At 39.8% G+C, this 15,783-nt stretch overlaps 1 protein-coding gene across 3 annotated transcripts in view; it reads left to right on the forward strand.

Annotated features, from left to right (window-relative positions):
• pik3c2a (phosphatidylinositol-4-phosphate 3-kinase, catalytic subunit type 2 alpha) overlaps positions 1-15,783 on the forward strand; it is a 38,519-nt gene that overhangs the window by 2,530 nt on the left and 20,206 nt on the right. For 2 of the 3 annotated variants that reach the window (XM_026366120.1, XM_026366121.1), the window contains exons 2-4: positions 930-2,185; positions 11,094-11,191; positions 12,856-13,016. In XM_026366120.1, coding sequence (XP_026221905.1) covers positions 1,013-2,185; positions 11,094-11,191; positions 12,856-13,016 — 1,432 coding nt within the window. In that variant the 5' untranslated portion in view covers positions 930-1,012. Of the gene's footprint in view, positions 1-929; positions 2,186-11,093; positions 11,192-12,855; positions 13,017-15,783 lie in introns of those variants that run through there. The other variant, XM_026366122.1, reaches the window with a different exon arrangement.

A 15,783-nucleotide genomic window follows, 5' to 3' on the forward strand; every position in this document is an offset into this window, starting at 1 on the left:
CAGTGGAAGAGAGAGACCTGTTAGGCTGCTTAGCATGCCAAATTCCTCAGCTGCACAATAGTGCTAGGCTAGCCTGAGCCCCAGCACAGCCAGCCTTGTACACCACAATGGGAGGGGAAGCTCAGGAGAGGCCGGTGACGCCTGGGGAGAGAAGGACCTCACTCACCCCTGGCTCTGTGATCGTTCGATGAATGGTTGCTTTGAGAAGGCACTGTGTCATTTTAGGACCACAAAACACTCTTTGCAGCAATGTTTTCCTCATGTTATTGATGTGAGATAGTCTTGGCTTCATCCTGCCATTGCTTAATCATAAATACTTAGGATTATTAGGAATGGAAGATAACCTTGTTTGGTAACAGCTTTGAATTTGGAATTTAGGAAGTTATGAGCATCCTCTAATTTATTTTATTTTTGAATGAATGGAGGAAGTTTTCAGTTGACTTATTGATGAGAATAAAGTATCACAAACATTTGTAACTAGCGAGAGGCTGATGTCCTTGACGTAAGCACAAGTAATTAATGGCTGTGCATATGCAACAATCAATAAGCAATGAAACCAGCAACAGGACCTAGGGCAAGCTTATACTCTCATTTGGGTGTCTGTAGCTCACGAGGAAGAGCTGGTCAGGATTGGTGTTGGTGTCGCTGGCTTATCCTCATCCACACACTCCAAAGTTCTGGATTTAAAACCCTGAACCCCATTTACTGTCAATGCCCAGGCCAGCAACTTAAATCAGTATGTGTGTACGGAGTGGCAAATGGTAAAATCCTTGGCTATCAAAGATATATACACCATAATATGGTATGATCTCAAAATTGTCTAAATGACTTGGAGTAGACTTTAGAGTATTATACTATACTATAGAGTTTTGAACTTGTTTTTCTTTGTCTTCATAACATGTATCCCAATGTTTTTTGGGTCTTTGTAGGTGTTTAAAAGATCCGCTTCTCAACGCTTTGGACCACAGTGACTTAAAAGCAGTCAAACTCATGGCACCTTCCAGTTGACAGAATGGCCCAGATATCAAGTGGTAATGGGTTCAAGCTGGATGTCCCCCAGCCAAAGGGGGTTGTGGGTAAAGAGGAAGCACTCCGCATGGAGGAAGAGGCTTTAGCAAAATTGCAAAGGGAGAAGAAACACACTCTAACAGCTTCGTCATCCTCATCTTCTTCATCTTCTTCATCATTGTCTTCATCCTCTTTAAAACAAAAAACATATAAATCTGTCACTACTGCTCCTCAGCCTTCAGCCTCTACTAGCAGACCAGAAAAGGACCTCATTGTATTCCCAGAGACCAAGAAACAGGCAGAGCAGGACAAGTTCAGGGAAATTGATGTGGACAAGCTGACCAATGAGGAACTTGAAAAGCTCCTACTTGATGAAAACTTTGGGGCTAACAGCAAAGTGGCTCGTCCCTCTTCACTGCTGGGGTTTAACCTCAGTGCCTCCTACCCTGGAGGCCATCCTGGTAGCTCCTCTCCTTTCCAGAGCAACCAGTGGACACCTGTTCTGTCCACTCCATCTAGCTCCAGTTTGTCCACTCCCACGCATCGGCCTACCCCAATGTTTCCCTCAGCTCCATTCCCCAAACCAGGCACATTTCAGAATGGTTATACTTCAACCATGTCCCCCCTCTTAGCCATTACAGCCCAGCAGCCACCCTTCATGACCTTCACTCCCATCCAGCCCGCTGCTGCCATGGTCTTCCCACAACCAGCCGTGGACCCAGAGATGGCCAAACTGTTTGATAAGATCGCCAGCACCTCAGAATACTTGAAGAATGGCAGATCAGCTAGCACTGACCTAGATTCCTCTCAAGCGGTGACAGCTTCTCTGGCACCCAATCCGCCACCCCAGCAGCAAGCAGTGACTGAATCTTCAAGCATTAGCCACTTTGAATGGCTTGATCTGGACCCACTGACAAAGCGTAAAGCTGAAAATGAGGACACATCCACGGCATCAGGAGGTGCTGAACAGACAGCACAAGGAAGTCCTGCAGGAGATCCATGGGATGCAGTGCTTGAGACTAAAGGGAATAGTAATAGCACTAGCCCCCCATTGGAGGTGAAAACATCCCAATCAGTTCGACCACAGCAAAGGAGAGCATCCATAGGAGCTGCTGTGACCAGGAGTCAGTCACTCAACATCCCTGAAACCTCTTCCCAACACAAACCGAACAATCAGGTAGGAGCAGTAAAATGTTAAATGTTTGATATTTGAGTTTTTATTCTTCAGCAGTATAATACAGCAAGAAAATTGTTCATATTAAAGGGACAGTAAGCGTCTTGCAGTGAGCATTGGGATCCTACATGAATATATAATATTCTGCTCAGTAGTTCTAGTAGTTTGTTGTTTTGCCAGCCAGTGCTTTTTGTACTGGGTTGGGCAGAGCTCAGTTGGGGAAGAAATGCGATGTCACATACTTAAGCATCCTAATCAGGCCCAGGATTTAGCAATGTTTGAATAAGGTTCTGATAACACTTGCTTGCTTATGTTGTCAGACCACTGTGAATCAAATCTGATCCAAGCCGCTCCCTCACACTGATGAAGCAGATTAGCTGCTTTTCAATGTTTATTCTCTGCTAATACTGTGTTTTTGAACTTCATTTTTTTGCTTATCTAGGCATGGATATTGCATGTTATAGAAAAAAGCATCAACTTAAAGTTTTCATTGGCTTTAATAATGGTTGCATTGCATCATAGTTCTTCAGATGCTGACTCAAAGGCATGTCCTTATCCTTGGTATTGTGTTAATGTTATATCCCATTCTAACGTGTACACAACTGGCAGCTTCATGGTTGAACTTTTTGCTGTTAGCCACCAACCAGTGGGCAGCTACCTTGCTACTAGCCCAGTGTTGCTCAGTCATCCATTGTCGATCATGTTTTCTATGCAGCTCAAGAGTTAGTCCACAGCCACTCTGAAAGGTCAGTTTATGAATATTAATTTGTCTTGACAGATTGTTGACATCATAGGCAGAAGTGTGCATGGCAGAATAAATTACTTAATACAACCAAAGCTCATATAAGCTGAGCAGTGTGAGTAAAGTTTAGTCAGAACAGATGATGGTGGATCTTTTTGTTTAGCCAAAACACCCATCAAGTCTTGCTTACAACTGCATGTATACTTTTCATTTATTTACTAGCACAAGTGAAGCATCGTCTGTAGTTCTGCTCCTTGTAATCAAGTTTCTCACTGTGGTTTGGCTACCCATTGCCTCACTATGATTAATTTGCCAAGCAAAACATGAGTGATCTATTTTCTTGTACTGAATATTTAGAGCATTCTTTTGGGACAGCACTGTCGGCAAGTGGCATGGGGTATTGTTCCCTCTAAATCTTTTTTCCCCAAAACTAAACAGCCATCTGTCATTTAGCTGGCAGCTTTCAGTTAAAATAGAGTATTTCAGAGCAGTACAGACATCCAGAGGCCTGCCAGCTGACATATTTTGTCATCACAAGTCTCCTCTTCCATCCCATATTTGGGACTCACATCAATAAGAAATTGCTCATCTCTTGCCTGGAAATGAAAGCTCATATATCATTTATTAGATAAGTTTGTCAGATACTCTGACAGAAGTGAAAAGCTCCTTTTATGATGTTTGGATTTGGGGAGTCTGAGGCTATAAGCCGGGCTGCCAATATGTATTACCACCCTCTGGAGTTTGTAGAAATGTGTGTAGTCATCCTTGTGCTTGTGGGATGCCTCATCCACGTACACATGGGGTAGGGTACAAAAAACAAACGATAGAGTACTGGCACATCCTCATCGGGATATTGCTTTTCCACCAGTGGTCAAAAAACTCCACAGAGTACTTTTAAGGTCTCTCTGGTTTGTTCTGTTAAACAGAACAGTTTGACATTGTGTCAGTTTTTCTGAGGTTCTCAAGACGCCCAGTTCCTGCTCATTGTGTTTCTCTGTTGTTGGGGCCAAACAATTGGTCTTTGTGATATGTTTCTCACACCAGGCAGATAATTAACCTTGCAGCACTGTGCACTGCCCTTCTTTCCAAAATTCCCCATGATTGAGGAAAACCAGGAAATTTTAGATAATATGAACGTGTTTGGAAAGATGATGGTGAATTACAGACTCTGTGTCTGTGTGGGTCTCCACACAGACACTTACACTTTGTCACTCATCAAAGGCAACTTGTCCAGTCCATGCACCCTGCCATGTCTTCAGATGTCTGTTTGTTCCTGCAGCAGATAGGACTTGTTTACACTTGCCTGTATGCTGTATCTCGGTTCAAGCCTGCATTTGCTGGTCAGTTTAACAATGCTCTTCATGTATGTCCCACATCTGCACTCTCACTTGTTATCTGCATTGATTATGTCTGCAGTCATTGTGCATGTGAGGTTGAGATGAGTGTGGTTGGTTGCTTGCTTGAAACTTGGTCTCTATATTGTTATCAAACAGAAACACCTACTCATCTATGCCCCACATAAGCACTAGAATAAGAAGTTAACAACCTTTCAACAATACCTTATATTTGTCTGTGGTACTATTATACTACTAAGTATAAATACAATCACACAAAGATCAGTCATGGTTGTTGGTATAATGTGAATATGACAGGAAGATTATGGTTAAGAATGTGTTTTATCACACAAGGGTTGTTATGTTAAACACTTTATTACTATAATATCTGATTGTAAAGCAGTTATTTAGTTGTAACAGCTTCCCATCAATAAGTGGCAGTGATGACAGTAAACTCCCACCTCTGTTGTACAACACATAGATACAACTCCTCTCTGAAAAACCCAGGCTATATGTGGGCTGATCAGTTAGAGACATTGATACAGATTCAGACATCAGACAGCTTTTAACTCACAGTTAAAAGCTTATGAAACAGCACAGCAACACATTCTAAAATACCACTTTGACTCATGTTGTGGTTGCAAGTTGACTGTACTGTGATGTTTGTCCAGTCCACATAAGTAATCGCTCTGCTCTGCCAAAACATGACATGTTTTTATTAGCATAACTAAAAAGTAAGAAACTTTTGACCCTTGCAAGGAAGCAAACACAATCAAGTTAAACCTTAACCTTGACAAATATGGGGAAACTGATTCTGTAAATAGCATCTAATATCACATTACTAACAATGCGAGGATGAACTTGGGTTAGCCTTGTGACAGCAGTAAAAGTAAGCTATTTTTTATACTATAAGGAAACTATTTCTTTTATTTATATACTTACTTATCTTTAATTACTTACCCACTGCATAGTTCATGTAAAAAAGGACAAACCGGAAACAGTCACCAGCCAATGCTTGGTGCATGATTGTCATTTTTTGCCCTGTTGTTGCACTTGCAATTATGTGTCTCAGTATGTTTTTTTTTTATATAATTAGAGTGTCAGTCAGCCAGAGGTACCCATGCCATGTTGTGGTTGGCAAGAGTTTACAGTAAGATGTGGTACTGTGGGAAGGGGGGTGTAAAATGGAACAAATGAGCTTGAACTAGGAGACTTAGTCAGACCCAGGCTATCTAATGTGTAGTCACACCACAAGTACTACATTTGTCTTTCTCCTCTTTTAGTCGCTGTTGTCTATTTGCCTCCCATTCTGCCTCTTGTGTTTCTGCTTTCTGTTTTCATTTTCTTTTTTTCTCTTTTCTTTCCCTCTCTTGACTTTATCTCTTTTTCTATACGATTATACTCTGTAAGATCTTAAACTTTACACTGTAAATTCCTTGAGAGGACTTCTGTTATGATTTGGCTCTATACAAATAGAAATTCAATTGAATCTCCTCCTCTATCATCTCAATCTTTCACTTTTCTTAACCTCTACCACTATACTTGTTTCAGTTTGCGTTTCGTCTTCCCTCAATCACTTTCTCTTCTTCCATATATTCACTGCGTGTCCTATCCTGCTACTGCCTTGCTATGGTCTTTGGATATTAAGTTGTAGGTTAGAGATAATCAGCAGTCAAACAAACAGCTCTATCTGCATTTCGGCCGTCACGCCTCACAACACCAACGCCTGTTCAGACCTGGCTCTTACTGTTTGCAATGGAGCACTGAAAGTTAATGCATTATTTATCACACACTACCAAGTCTGGTCAAATTGCTTATCCTCACTTTTGTTACAAGAAGTGTTGTTTCACTTGATACACAGTTTTTTGTTTACGTAGTAGATTTTCAAATCCAGAGAAAAAATGGTCAGAATTTTAGTCAGATGTGTTTATGCATCGTCTAAAGCGAATTGAGCCATGTATGTTCATTGCTCTGCAAAAAGATTGATGCAAATTTGTTGGTTTAAAAAAGTAAAACACTTATTAACAGTTAAGAAATTATTTCTAAGCAAACAAATCTACAGAAAATTACTGTTGACAATAGAATAATTGTCAACAGTATGGCATTTTATAGATAGAATAAAAAAAAAAAGATAAGTTGATAATGTAAGCCAGACAACCTTACTCAACTAGACTCAGATGTCTAAAGCTAATATTTTGTTTGCCAATTCACTGCACATTGCTTGAGCATGTGTATGCCTGTTTGTTCTTGCACTGTTCCTTCAAAATGACCCGCAGCCCGATTTTTATCTGAGCTATCAGTTTTTATCTGAATATGTGCTGTGGGTCCAGATTATCATGTGTGTAACTGAACTCTGGAGTATGCCAGCATGTTCTGTACATTTTTTCAACCCACTACAAAGTCAAATGTCACCTTCCCCCACAGAATTAAAGCCCTCAGGGAATTCTTTTACATCTCTCACACCTCCACGACCCCCGCACCAGACTGTGCCACATTTTCTTTTATCGTCTAATTACAGCCTATGCACAAGTATGAGATGCCGCAGCACACTTAACATTTAGTAAAATTTGTTTCACCACACAGATTGCAGTGATGAAGGAACATGTTGCACTGGAAGGATGTGACTTAGATTCTAGTTAAATGTGACTCACTTGGCAAACAGCTCTGTGTATCCCAACCTTTGACCTTGTTTACTGGTAAAAAACAGGAAAACCATTGTAGAAGATAGTGTGATGTAACAAGTAAAAATCAGAAACTAACCTATATAATATATACATATATACATAAAACCACTGTTGCTAACCAGTATTAAGACTGAATCTGTTAAGGAGAAAAACGTTGACTAATCGTTGAAAACATAGGACGGTTGTTGAGATTTGTTTTGGTAGCTTTAATGTTTAAAGCTCAACAGGTTCTTACCATAACTGAAACGTATTCATGTCTTAAAATGGCAAATATATGAGAGGGTCTATCACACTATGAGTATGTCCCTTAAACCACAGTTTTAAGTCATAGTTTTCAGTTTATCACAGGAAGTGAGTTGAATAGCCAAAACTCACTTCCTAATAGAAAGAAGAAGTGGAATAGTGTATTCAGTAGAAGCATAAGTATAAGCAGCCTAAAAGAAAAGTTTTAATAGTTGACACATCCAAATAAAGTCAATCTTTATGTCCTCAGTAATTGCTGGTTCATCTCCCATGTAGTTATATTGGAAAAAAGAAGGCTGCAGTAGCTGTGCTACATTTTGCTTGTATTAGGTTGGGACTTGCAGGTCATCATCAGTGTAAATGAAAATATAGATAATATGCCGTTAGCTAACCGTCATATGTTACTGTAAGGATTCCTGATTGTTACTGTCGGTGACTAGTGAAGACTGGAGTGCAGGCTTCATCTGGACAGTCTGGTGTCATTTTCACTAGGCTGGCACGAGAGCTAACAAGACCTGATGTCTACATAACTCAGTAACTCAATACTGATGTTGGGCTTGGTCATGGCTGTTGTTGGTGAAGTCTTTCAGTTCTGCTACTGTACCCAGTCAGGCTTTACTGTGTCTGTCTGTGTCCCATGGGAGACACCACAAAGTTCCTCTTGCTAACCATGTTCTAGCCAATCAAACTAAACAGTGTTTACTAAAACAGTTCTGTTTTTTTATGTCTGGCCTTGTTCATCAACAGAAAGCATGAAAGGCCTTTTAGAGATGTAGAACTGAAGCCAAAACCATAACAGCACAGATCTGCTGATTTTTGTCTGACTGCTGTATCTGAAAAAGCACGATTTTATAACCACTACTGTACATTTGCTTAGATTGTTTTGTAATAAACCATATTACTGTGGTCACCAGAGCAGTTGAAAATAAGTGCTATAGGTTTTCCTACATCCTGCAGGATCTATCTGCTGCTCTTTCTCAAGAGGGGAGAAAAGAGAACTTCTTTGTACATCATGTCAGATGCTGTTTGATCCTCTGAAAGCACTTGGGTTAAAGCATGCAAACACCTTTTATTCCCTCTCTCCAGCACAAGCACCAGCTGACAAGCAGATTCTAAATTGTTGTAACAGGCCTCTTCAGCCAGCCCTGAGATTAAGTTATTCTAGAAAAAAACAAATAGTTTCACATCTGTGTCATTTTTTAGAAGCAGCGGTCACATGTTTTATTATTGATTATGTCTCACTTGGCAGCAGAATGTGGCCAACTAAGTGATGTAGAACATCCTGGACAAAAAGCATCTTTACCAGACTTGGGTTGTGCTATGATGGACATTTTTCAGGACAGTTAAATCACCGGAGGTTTGAAATGGGTGGAAAAATAACTTTTGACAAGTACGGAGAATACATCAGGAAAGTCCTTCACTTGAAAGAAAAAATTCACATTAATGGATTCTTTTGAATAAAAGTAGGGTTGGATTTTTGACATTGACCAGTTCAAACTACCGGTCACATTTCCACAGTTTAATAATTGGGCACCATTACTGTTGTAATCTTCCTTTATGGTGTACAATGGGTTCCCAGTATTCCGGGCAGTCCCTTGAGACAACTCAGCAAAATCAGAGGAAGGATTAGTCAACGTGTGAATCATATGAAACTGTTCCCATGAGTTCAGATGGCAATATCCATACAGTGAAACAAAGACGGGCCTGTGCCACTGTGCAGCCCGTTTGTGTGTGTGTGTGTGTGTGTGTGTGTGTGTGTGTGTGTGTGTGTGTGTGTGTGTGTGTGTGTGTGTGTGTGTGTGTGTGTGTGTGTGTGTGTGTGTGTGTGTGTTGTAGCTAATACAGCCAGTCTGGATTATCTGTCCGTGTTTGTTTTTGCTGAGGCAGTCCTGACTCCAAACATAAACACTCTAAATGTTTTCTGTTGGTCTCCTCTCTCCCTGCCTTTCTATCGCTTCACTGTCTCTCTTTATAATCCTCTGTCATCGCTTTCTCTTCTTTTTCTTTCTTCCCCAGCTCCGTCTTCCTCTGTTTATTGATATTTTTTCTCATCCAAAATTCCTTCTCATATCTGGAAAGCATAAAGTGTAAAACTGTGATCAATCATTTCTGGTTATTTAAAGGTAGTTCTTACTGGCAACAAGTGTGTTCTCGATAATACATGGTAACAAAGACTTGTCCCACATTTTGATTATGAATTATCTTTTAATATGAAGCCACGTGTGCAAAAAGGCACATTGAACATAAACAGAATTTTAAATTCTAGTCCACAAAAATCATAAAATTTGAGTTAAACTGTGCAAGCAGGAATCCAGTCCACCGTCTGCCTCTCTTAACGCAGGTGGCTTGGTGTCAAGCTCTGGCCTCCTTTCCAAACTCCATGCTGGCTTAGAGATTTCTATCTCCTGGTGCTATGTCAGGTCAGCTCGCTGCTTTGAACAAGAGTTCTCTGCTCTTGAGCTGCATGGTTGTGGTCTAAATGAACCTGTTAACACTTGGTTTAAAAAAAAAAAAAAACAAAGTGGACAGCCGAGACACGTTGCTGTTCACACCTGTCCATATTTGTATGTCTCCAAGGTGTCCAACAGACCTCTTTGTGTTCAGATTTTGTTGCTGCTCTGTCACTTCAGCTAATGTACCTCGTAAAGTTGGACCATCTACATGCTGGACAGCCACCTGTTGTTAGTGTGGGGTTGCACAGGCCATCAGTCCCAACTAATTAAATGACAAATGTATTGTGACTGGATCATATCTTTATCTTAATATCTTTATCTATAATATCTTTTTTTTATTTTAACATGTTTTTGGCATTTTGCCTTTAATGAATAGTTTTAGAGTTATAAGGCTCAGGACTAGTGCAGACAGGCCTTCCATATGACAGTACTGTTATACTGTAACTATAACACGTTGTACTAAATGTTGCACATGAGTGGTCAGCTCTAAGCCTCCTGGGCTCATTGAAAAAAATCAACATGAAGTCTCCATGGGGCAGAATAAGCTATTGTTATCCCACTCCAGACATTTCTCTCACCATCTCTGTGTGTCCTTTCCTGCCTTCCCTGCCCTTTCTTCAAACCTCTCTCCCTTGTTGGGAATGATGTCAGAGTCACAGATTTCCAAGTTATGACTGAGCAGTTTTGCAGACGGCTCACAGCCTGGCACAGGAAGAGTTAGGGCCCTTTCACTTCTCATTTCCTGTGCCACAGGAAGCACATTCCTCAGCCGTTGGCAGTCAGACAGCAGTAAAAAGCAGAGCGTAACTGCAAGTTCCCGGCAGCAAGCCAGCCTCCAGGAATCTTTTAGAGTAATTCCCAAAAGATTTGTCTTGGTATCCATGTGTGTGAAAGAGAGAGAAACATATTTACAACTCAGTTCCTAAAATGTTTTGTGAAAAGAGATTGATTTGATAAAAATATTACCTCCATATCTTATAAAACTTTCTTCATTCTAAGTAAAATTTAGCTCAGTAAAACAAATGTTAGCTAAAAGTACCTTTAATTAAATGTTGACTGATAATTTATGTGACAGAAACTGGAGACCTCAGAGTGTGTTTTGTAGTGTCTTTGTTTTTGTCTGGCTGACACGTTTATTCACTCAGCAGTATTCATAGCTCTGAGGCGTTTATAATAAAACCACCTTTTCAATAAAAACACAAATCATCATAAAGACCTTAAGCATCTGTTTCTACAACCCAGCATTATAATTAATTTTAAGAAGTTCATATGAAGTGGACACACTATAAATGCTAAACTATATTAACAGTAATACCACACACGGGCAGTCACTGTGTTTGTGTCATGAATGTCTCCAGCTACCATGATTCTGTTTGGACTATATAGGCTTGTCATTAATAGATATGAATTTTTAACTTTCCTGACTCTGTGTGTTTGACACTTTTGCTTTTTTAGGACAAGGCAAGAGGAAAAGATTTGGTAAAGAATGCTGCTCTGGAGGAACAGGATGCTCAAAACCTGGAAGTTGTCGCCTTCTGTGAAGACATAGCAGCGTAAGATCCTTTCTGCTGACATCAAAATAAAGACGCTTTATTGACCATTATTGGCCTTCTTTTTATCGCTTGGGTATCTTGTAACTCTATTTCTGATATTATAGCAGGTATGACTAATTATTTAAGACACTGTGTCAGATGATGATGTGAAAACAATGTCATATGGGTCACACATGACCTGCAGCCTGTCCTCCTAATAGAACTTGAGTTCCCATTGTTTCACTATCAAGCCCAGAAGTTTACTATTTTGACCCCTAAAAACACACTGTACACCAGTGTTACCCCTGACTATTTGGTGAACAAAGTAGAGCATTTAGAAAGTGTTTCTTAGATCTGCCAAGTGGCCAAAAACAAGACTCCAAATCTGGAACTGGAACTGCTGGATGAGTAAATTTGCTGTTGTTTGCTAAGTTGAACACATGAACTTAAAGAGTAACAACATGTCAGTATCAATTTGATGTGTTTTGCTGTCAAAAAGTCAGTAGATGCAGGTCTAATTAAGACAGCTCTTATATGACTTAGGAATCTGGGTCTTACCAAATTCACATTTTACAGGCTGCAGGTGCTCCACAAGGGGAAGTTGGTAATTTATTTCTAGACTATTCATGATACATAGAGGAAAAAATATCCGCATTATAGGTTTGTAGGTGTCGATATCACCATCTACAGGCACAACTGTAACTGCAACCTGCAAGCAGTGACTGCGATAGCTGCAGATACTTCTTTTGTCATGTTTTAGCAACATCTCTTAGATAAATGAAGTCATAAAAATGCATTATGTCATCATTTATGACCCACCATTAAGATTTTCAGATAACAGTCAGTCACCTCATTGCTGTATAAACACTAGCAACCAGTTCCTTATTGGAACTGTCTAAAGCTAAGATGGGAAGAGGGCTAAGTAGAAGTAAGTGTAAGTCACTTCTACCTAACTGAACTAATTGTGTTGCCACAATGATGACTGTATATTTTTGTTTTGAGCTTGCTTTATGATATATACATTAGGGCTACAGATTCTATATAAATAACAAACTAAGTAATTTGCATAATTCTTGGTTACAAGTCCTGCGTCGACATCAATGTCATGTACTACATAAAGCAACTGCAATTTGTCCTTCTTTGTATGTGCGTAAATGCATACTCCTTTTCATGCATATATATACTCATAATTGCATGTTTTGCAGTTGTGTTCATTCCCTGAAGCTGTACAGAATTTCCCATTCCAATAGTTAATTTAGGTTTTAGGTGGAGTGATGATAAAAGCTGCGTTTGGGGAATTCACTTTCACTATGATAAGAGTCAACGCCCACTGCCTGTCCAACAATTTCCCTGCATGCTTGTTGGTGAACACATGCTTTACATAGCTTGATGTTGAAAGGAACTCGACCTCACGCTACCAACCCAACTACTCAAGCCAATAGTATTAGTGTTAGCATTACAGGCATTACTGTGTATGGAGGCTGTATTGACATAGTGAAATAAGGTAGAGATGGTACATTTCAATTGGATTTAAAAGCATGTAGCAGTTGTTCAGCCCTCTCCTCTTATACCGCTCTCGATTAATCTAAAAGTCCGATATAGAATCGAGGCATGCCAGGCTGGCAGAGTAGAGCATGATATGAAAAAGAAAGTGTTGACTTTTTTTTTTTTCCTCTCTTCTTCAGCATGCGTTCCAAGTTCCCTCATAGTGACATGTCCACCAACCCTGGCTTCGTCCTCAGCCCGGTCATCGCCCAGAGAGACTGTGGAGGTGACAATGGCTGCTCTGTCAAGGTTTCTATTGAATTCTCTGAATCTCAGCAGCCTGTCACCTTCACTTGTGATGGTAAGCATCCATTATCAAACATTTCTATTATTTGACCCATTTTTTACATAATTATGATACAAAAGCATACAACAGATGTTTCTTTCTGAAATGGACATAAAACTGTATCACTTTTCATACAATTCCAGAATATAACATGGATTTTATGGCTTTTTTTAAAGTCAGTCAGAAAAGAAACCTTGTACCCCCTTTGCCTTTAAGAGTGAGCAGCTCAGATTGCAGATAAGAGACCTCTGAAGGAGGAAACGACATTCACAGCTGCCAAAATCTTCACCCCCTCCAGACCTCATTTTTTCTTTTCATTTTTTCTGTCGTGGGAAGCACACCACGTTCCTTTTCTGGATAAATAAAGGTTTGTCCCCTCACCATGGAGTAGCCATGTTGGGCAAAAGGGACTGGAGTTTAGTTTTCCTTTTTCTTTTTTTTTCAAGGGCCTACTAAAAGTTTTGGTTTCCTTTCCTGGGTGTTTGGAGAGTTGTTATTGGCTAACCCCTTATTATTATACACACACAAAACTACAAGCACTGTGACTGACATGTCTTTTGGGATGTGAAGCCAAGCACACTGGAGGGTGTCAGCCAATACAGTGGGCTTTTTAGTTATACATATTATCCTGACTATGTGACCAAGTTCACTACTGTCTGTCTGGGTCCCAGAGGATCAGCACTGGGCCACTATGTGTGTGAGTGTGTGTTGATGTACAGTAAGTTGGGGTTTGTAGTCTGGTGAGTTTTAATGCTTGTATATTTATATCTGACACACCAGTGAAAGCCAACCTGTACTGCGTTAGTACAGTTCAGTACAGTATAGTTAAGCTTTAGCACTTTGTGTATGTATATACACACTATCCTACTGACCCAGACACGACCCTGAAAAGAGCAGTTAACATCAACAACCAATTGGAAGTATGTTTACTACTTTCTTTACTGTACATCCTAATTTTACTTTGCCAGCTTCCTGCATTGTCTTAGTTTATCTCAACTTCCTGCTTCACCTCCCTTTATCCCTGTGCTCGGATCATTTCTCTCTAGTATGATGTCTATTTTGTTGTTTCCTGTTTGACATCCTGTGTTGTTGTTAGTGTTTTAATATATAATATAATTGTGTTTGGTCACAAATCTGCACTCAGAAACAATACGCTTTAGTTCTGCACATAGCTACTCTTTTGTATTCTCTACTTTTTTCTTTCTTCAATTCTTTCTCTGTCTTCATCTTTATTCACACTATTCTTATCTCCTTTTTATTTATATTTTCACAAGTTCCCTTTCTCTTGGATTACGGTATTTTCTTGCACTCTTGTTTCCTTGCAGCATCTTCTCATTCCTCTTCCACTCTGTTTTCGTCTGTTATCCCACTAAATCTCTTAAACTTGTCATCACTTCAGAGACTACAGTTTAATGTGACACACAAGAAATTCTCTATTCTTGTTGGTTTTTCTCTTCCCTCATTTGCTTCCCTGTCTTTTTTTGTTATCTCTCTGTCTTCTTTTCTTGCCTGTGTTTATTTACTTCTCTCTGACTGTTGGCTGTGGAAATGGATATATTGTGTAACTCAGCATGGCAAAAGGTCATTATACTGTATTCACTTGTTCCTGCTTGTCTTTTGTAATTACAAGAAAAGGAGAACTGGCAAATCTGTTAAATAAGGAATGAATGCCGTAATAAAATAGCCAACAATTTTAAAAGGAGAATGCAATATTCTTGCTTGCTATTGCTGGTGTCGCCCGGTGCATCTCTCACTTTGCTATTTTTCTAGGGAGCTGGCAGCAAGGAGTTTCTTGCAGGGCTTGGCTGTGAACTGCTTGGCTTCTGGGGATTACTCACATACTGTGGCTGAGTAAGGGAAGATGCAATGCATAGAAAAAGGTCAAAAAACAGAGAAAGCAGAGAATAGGAGGAAGGGAGATTAGGAGAAGAGAAAACGAGAGAATCGGGGGAGGGATCAAAGAAAAGAGATGGATGGTTTTAAAAATGGATGAGCTTATCCATCTTTATTTCCTTTCATTCATGTAGTGTGTCATGCAGGAGATTACAGCTTCGTATTCAGTAAATGATGTAATAGCTTAGACAACTTCTTAACATCACAGAGCCCCAAACGCTGTCAATCATCAATCATAAAGGTGCAGACACTCAGCTGCAAACTTGTCTTATTTCTGATACACTCTGTACTTCTAACAATTGTTTTTTTACTATTCCATCACTTTATGTCTCCTTGTGTCTCTGAATCTGTATCCCACAGTGAGACTTACTGAAATCTGAGTCCATCCATCCATCCATTACCTTAACCTTCTGTCCTCTGAAGGTGTGCAGAAATCTGACTCAGAGGAATTAAATCATTTGTCTTTTACTTCTTTACAATATGAGTTTAGCTGTTTTACTTTTAGCTTTATTCTATCCTCTCCATAGCTTATTGTGGACCCTACAAGCCCGTGGTTGGTCCTGAATCCTGTACCAAAAGTTGCTTATTATGGTAGTTTTTGGTTAATTATTGTAGTAGCTGTATTTATCATGCTATTTTATTCCCAAATCCTTAGATCTACGTGTTTGTGTCAAATTGGCTATGTATATTTATTTGCTAGCACCATTTTCCATGCATGTGTGAGTTGATTAAAAGTATGCAGTGAATGCATTTTCTACTCCTTCCACTGGTTCCCTCACAAAGGCCCTGATGGGATTCCCCTTATGAACTCAGAAATGACTCTCAAAATGAGGTGTGGCCTTCTAATTGCTTTGATACAAAACATCCTAACACTTGTATAACCTCTGCG

This window comes from Anabas testudineus, chromosome 6 (assembly GCF_900324465.2).
Source record: "Anabas testudineus chromosome 6, fAnaTes1.2, whole genome shotgun sequence".
Taxonomy (NCBI): Eukaryota; Metazoa; Chordata; class Actinopteri; order Anabantiformes; family Anabantidae; genus Anabas; species Anabas testudineus.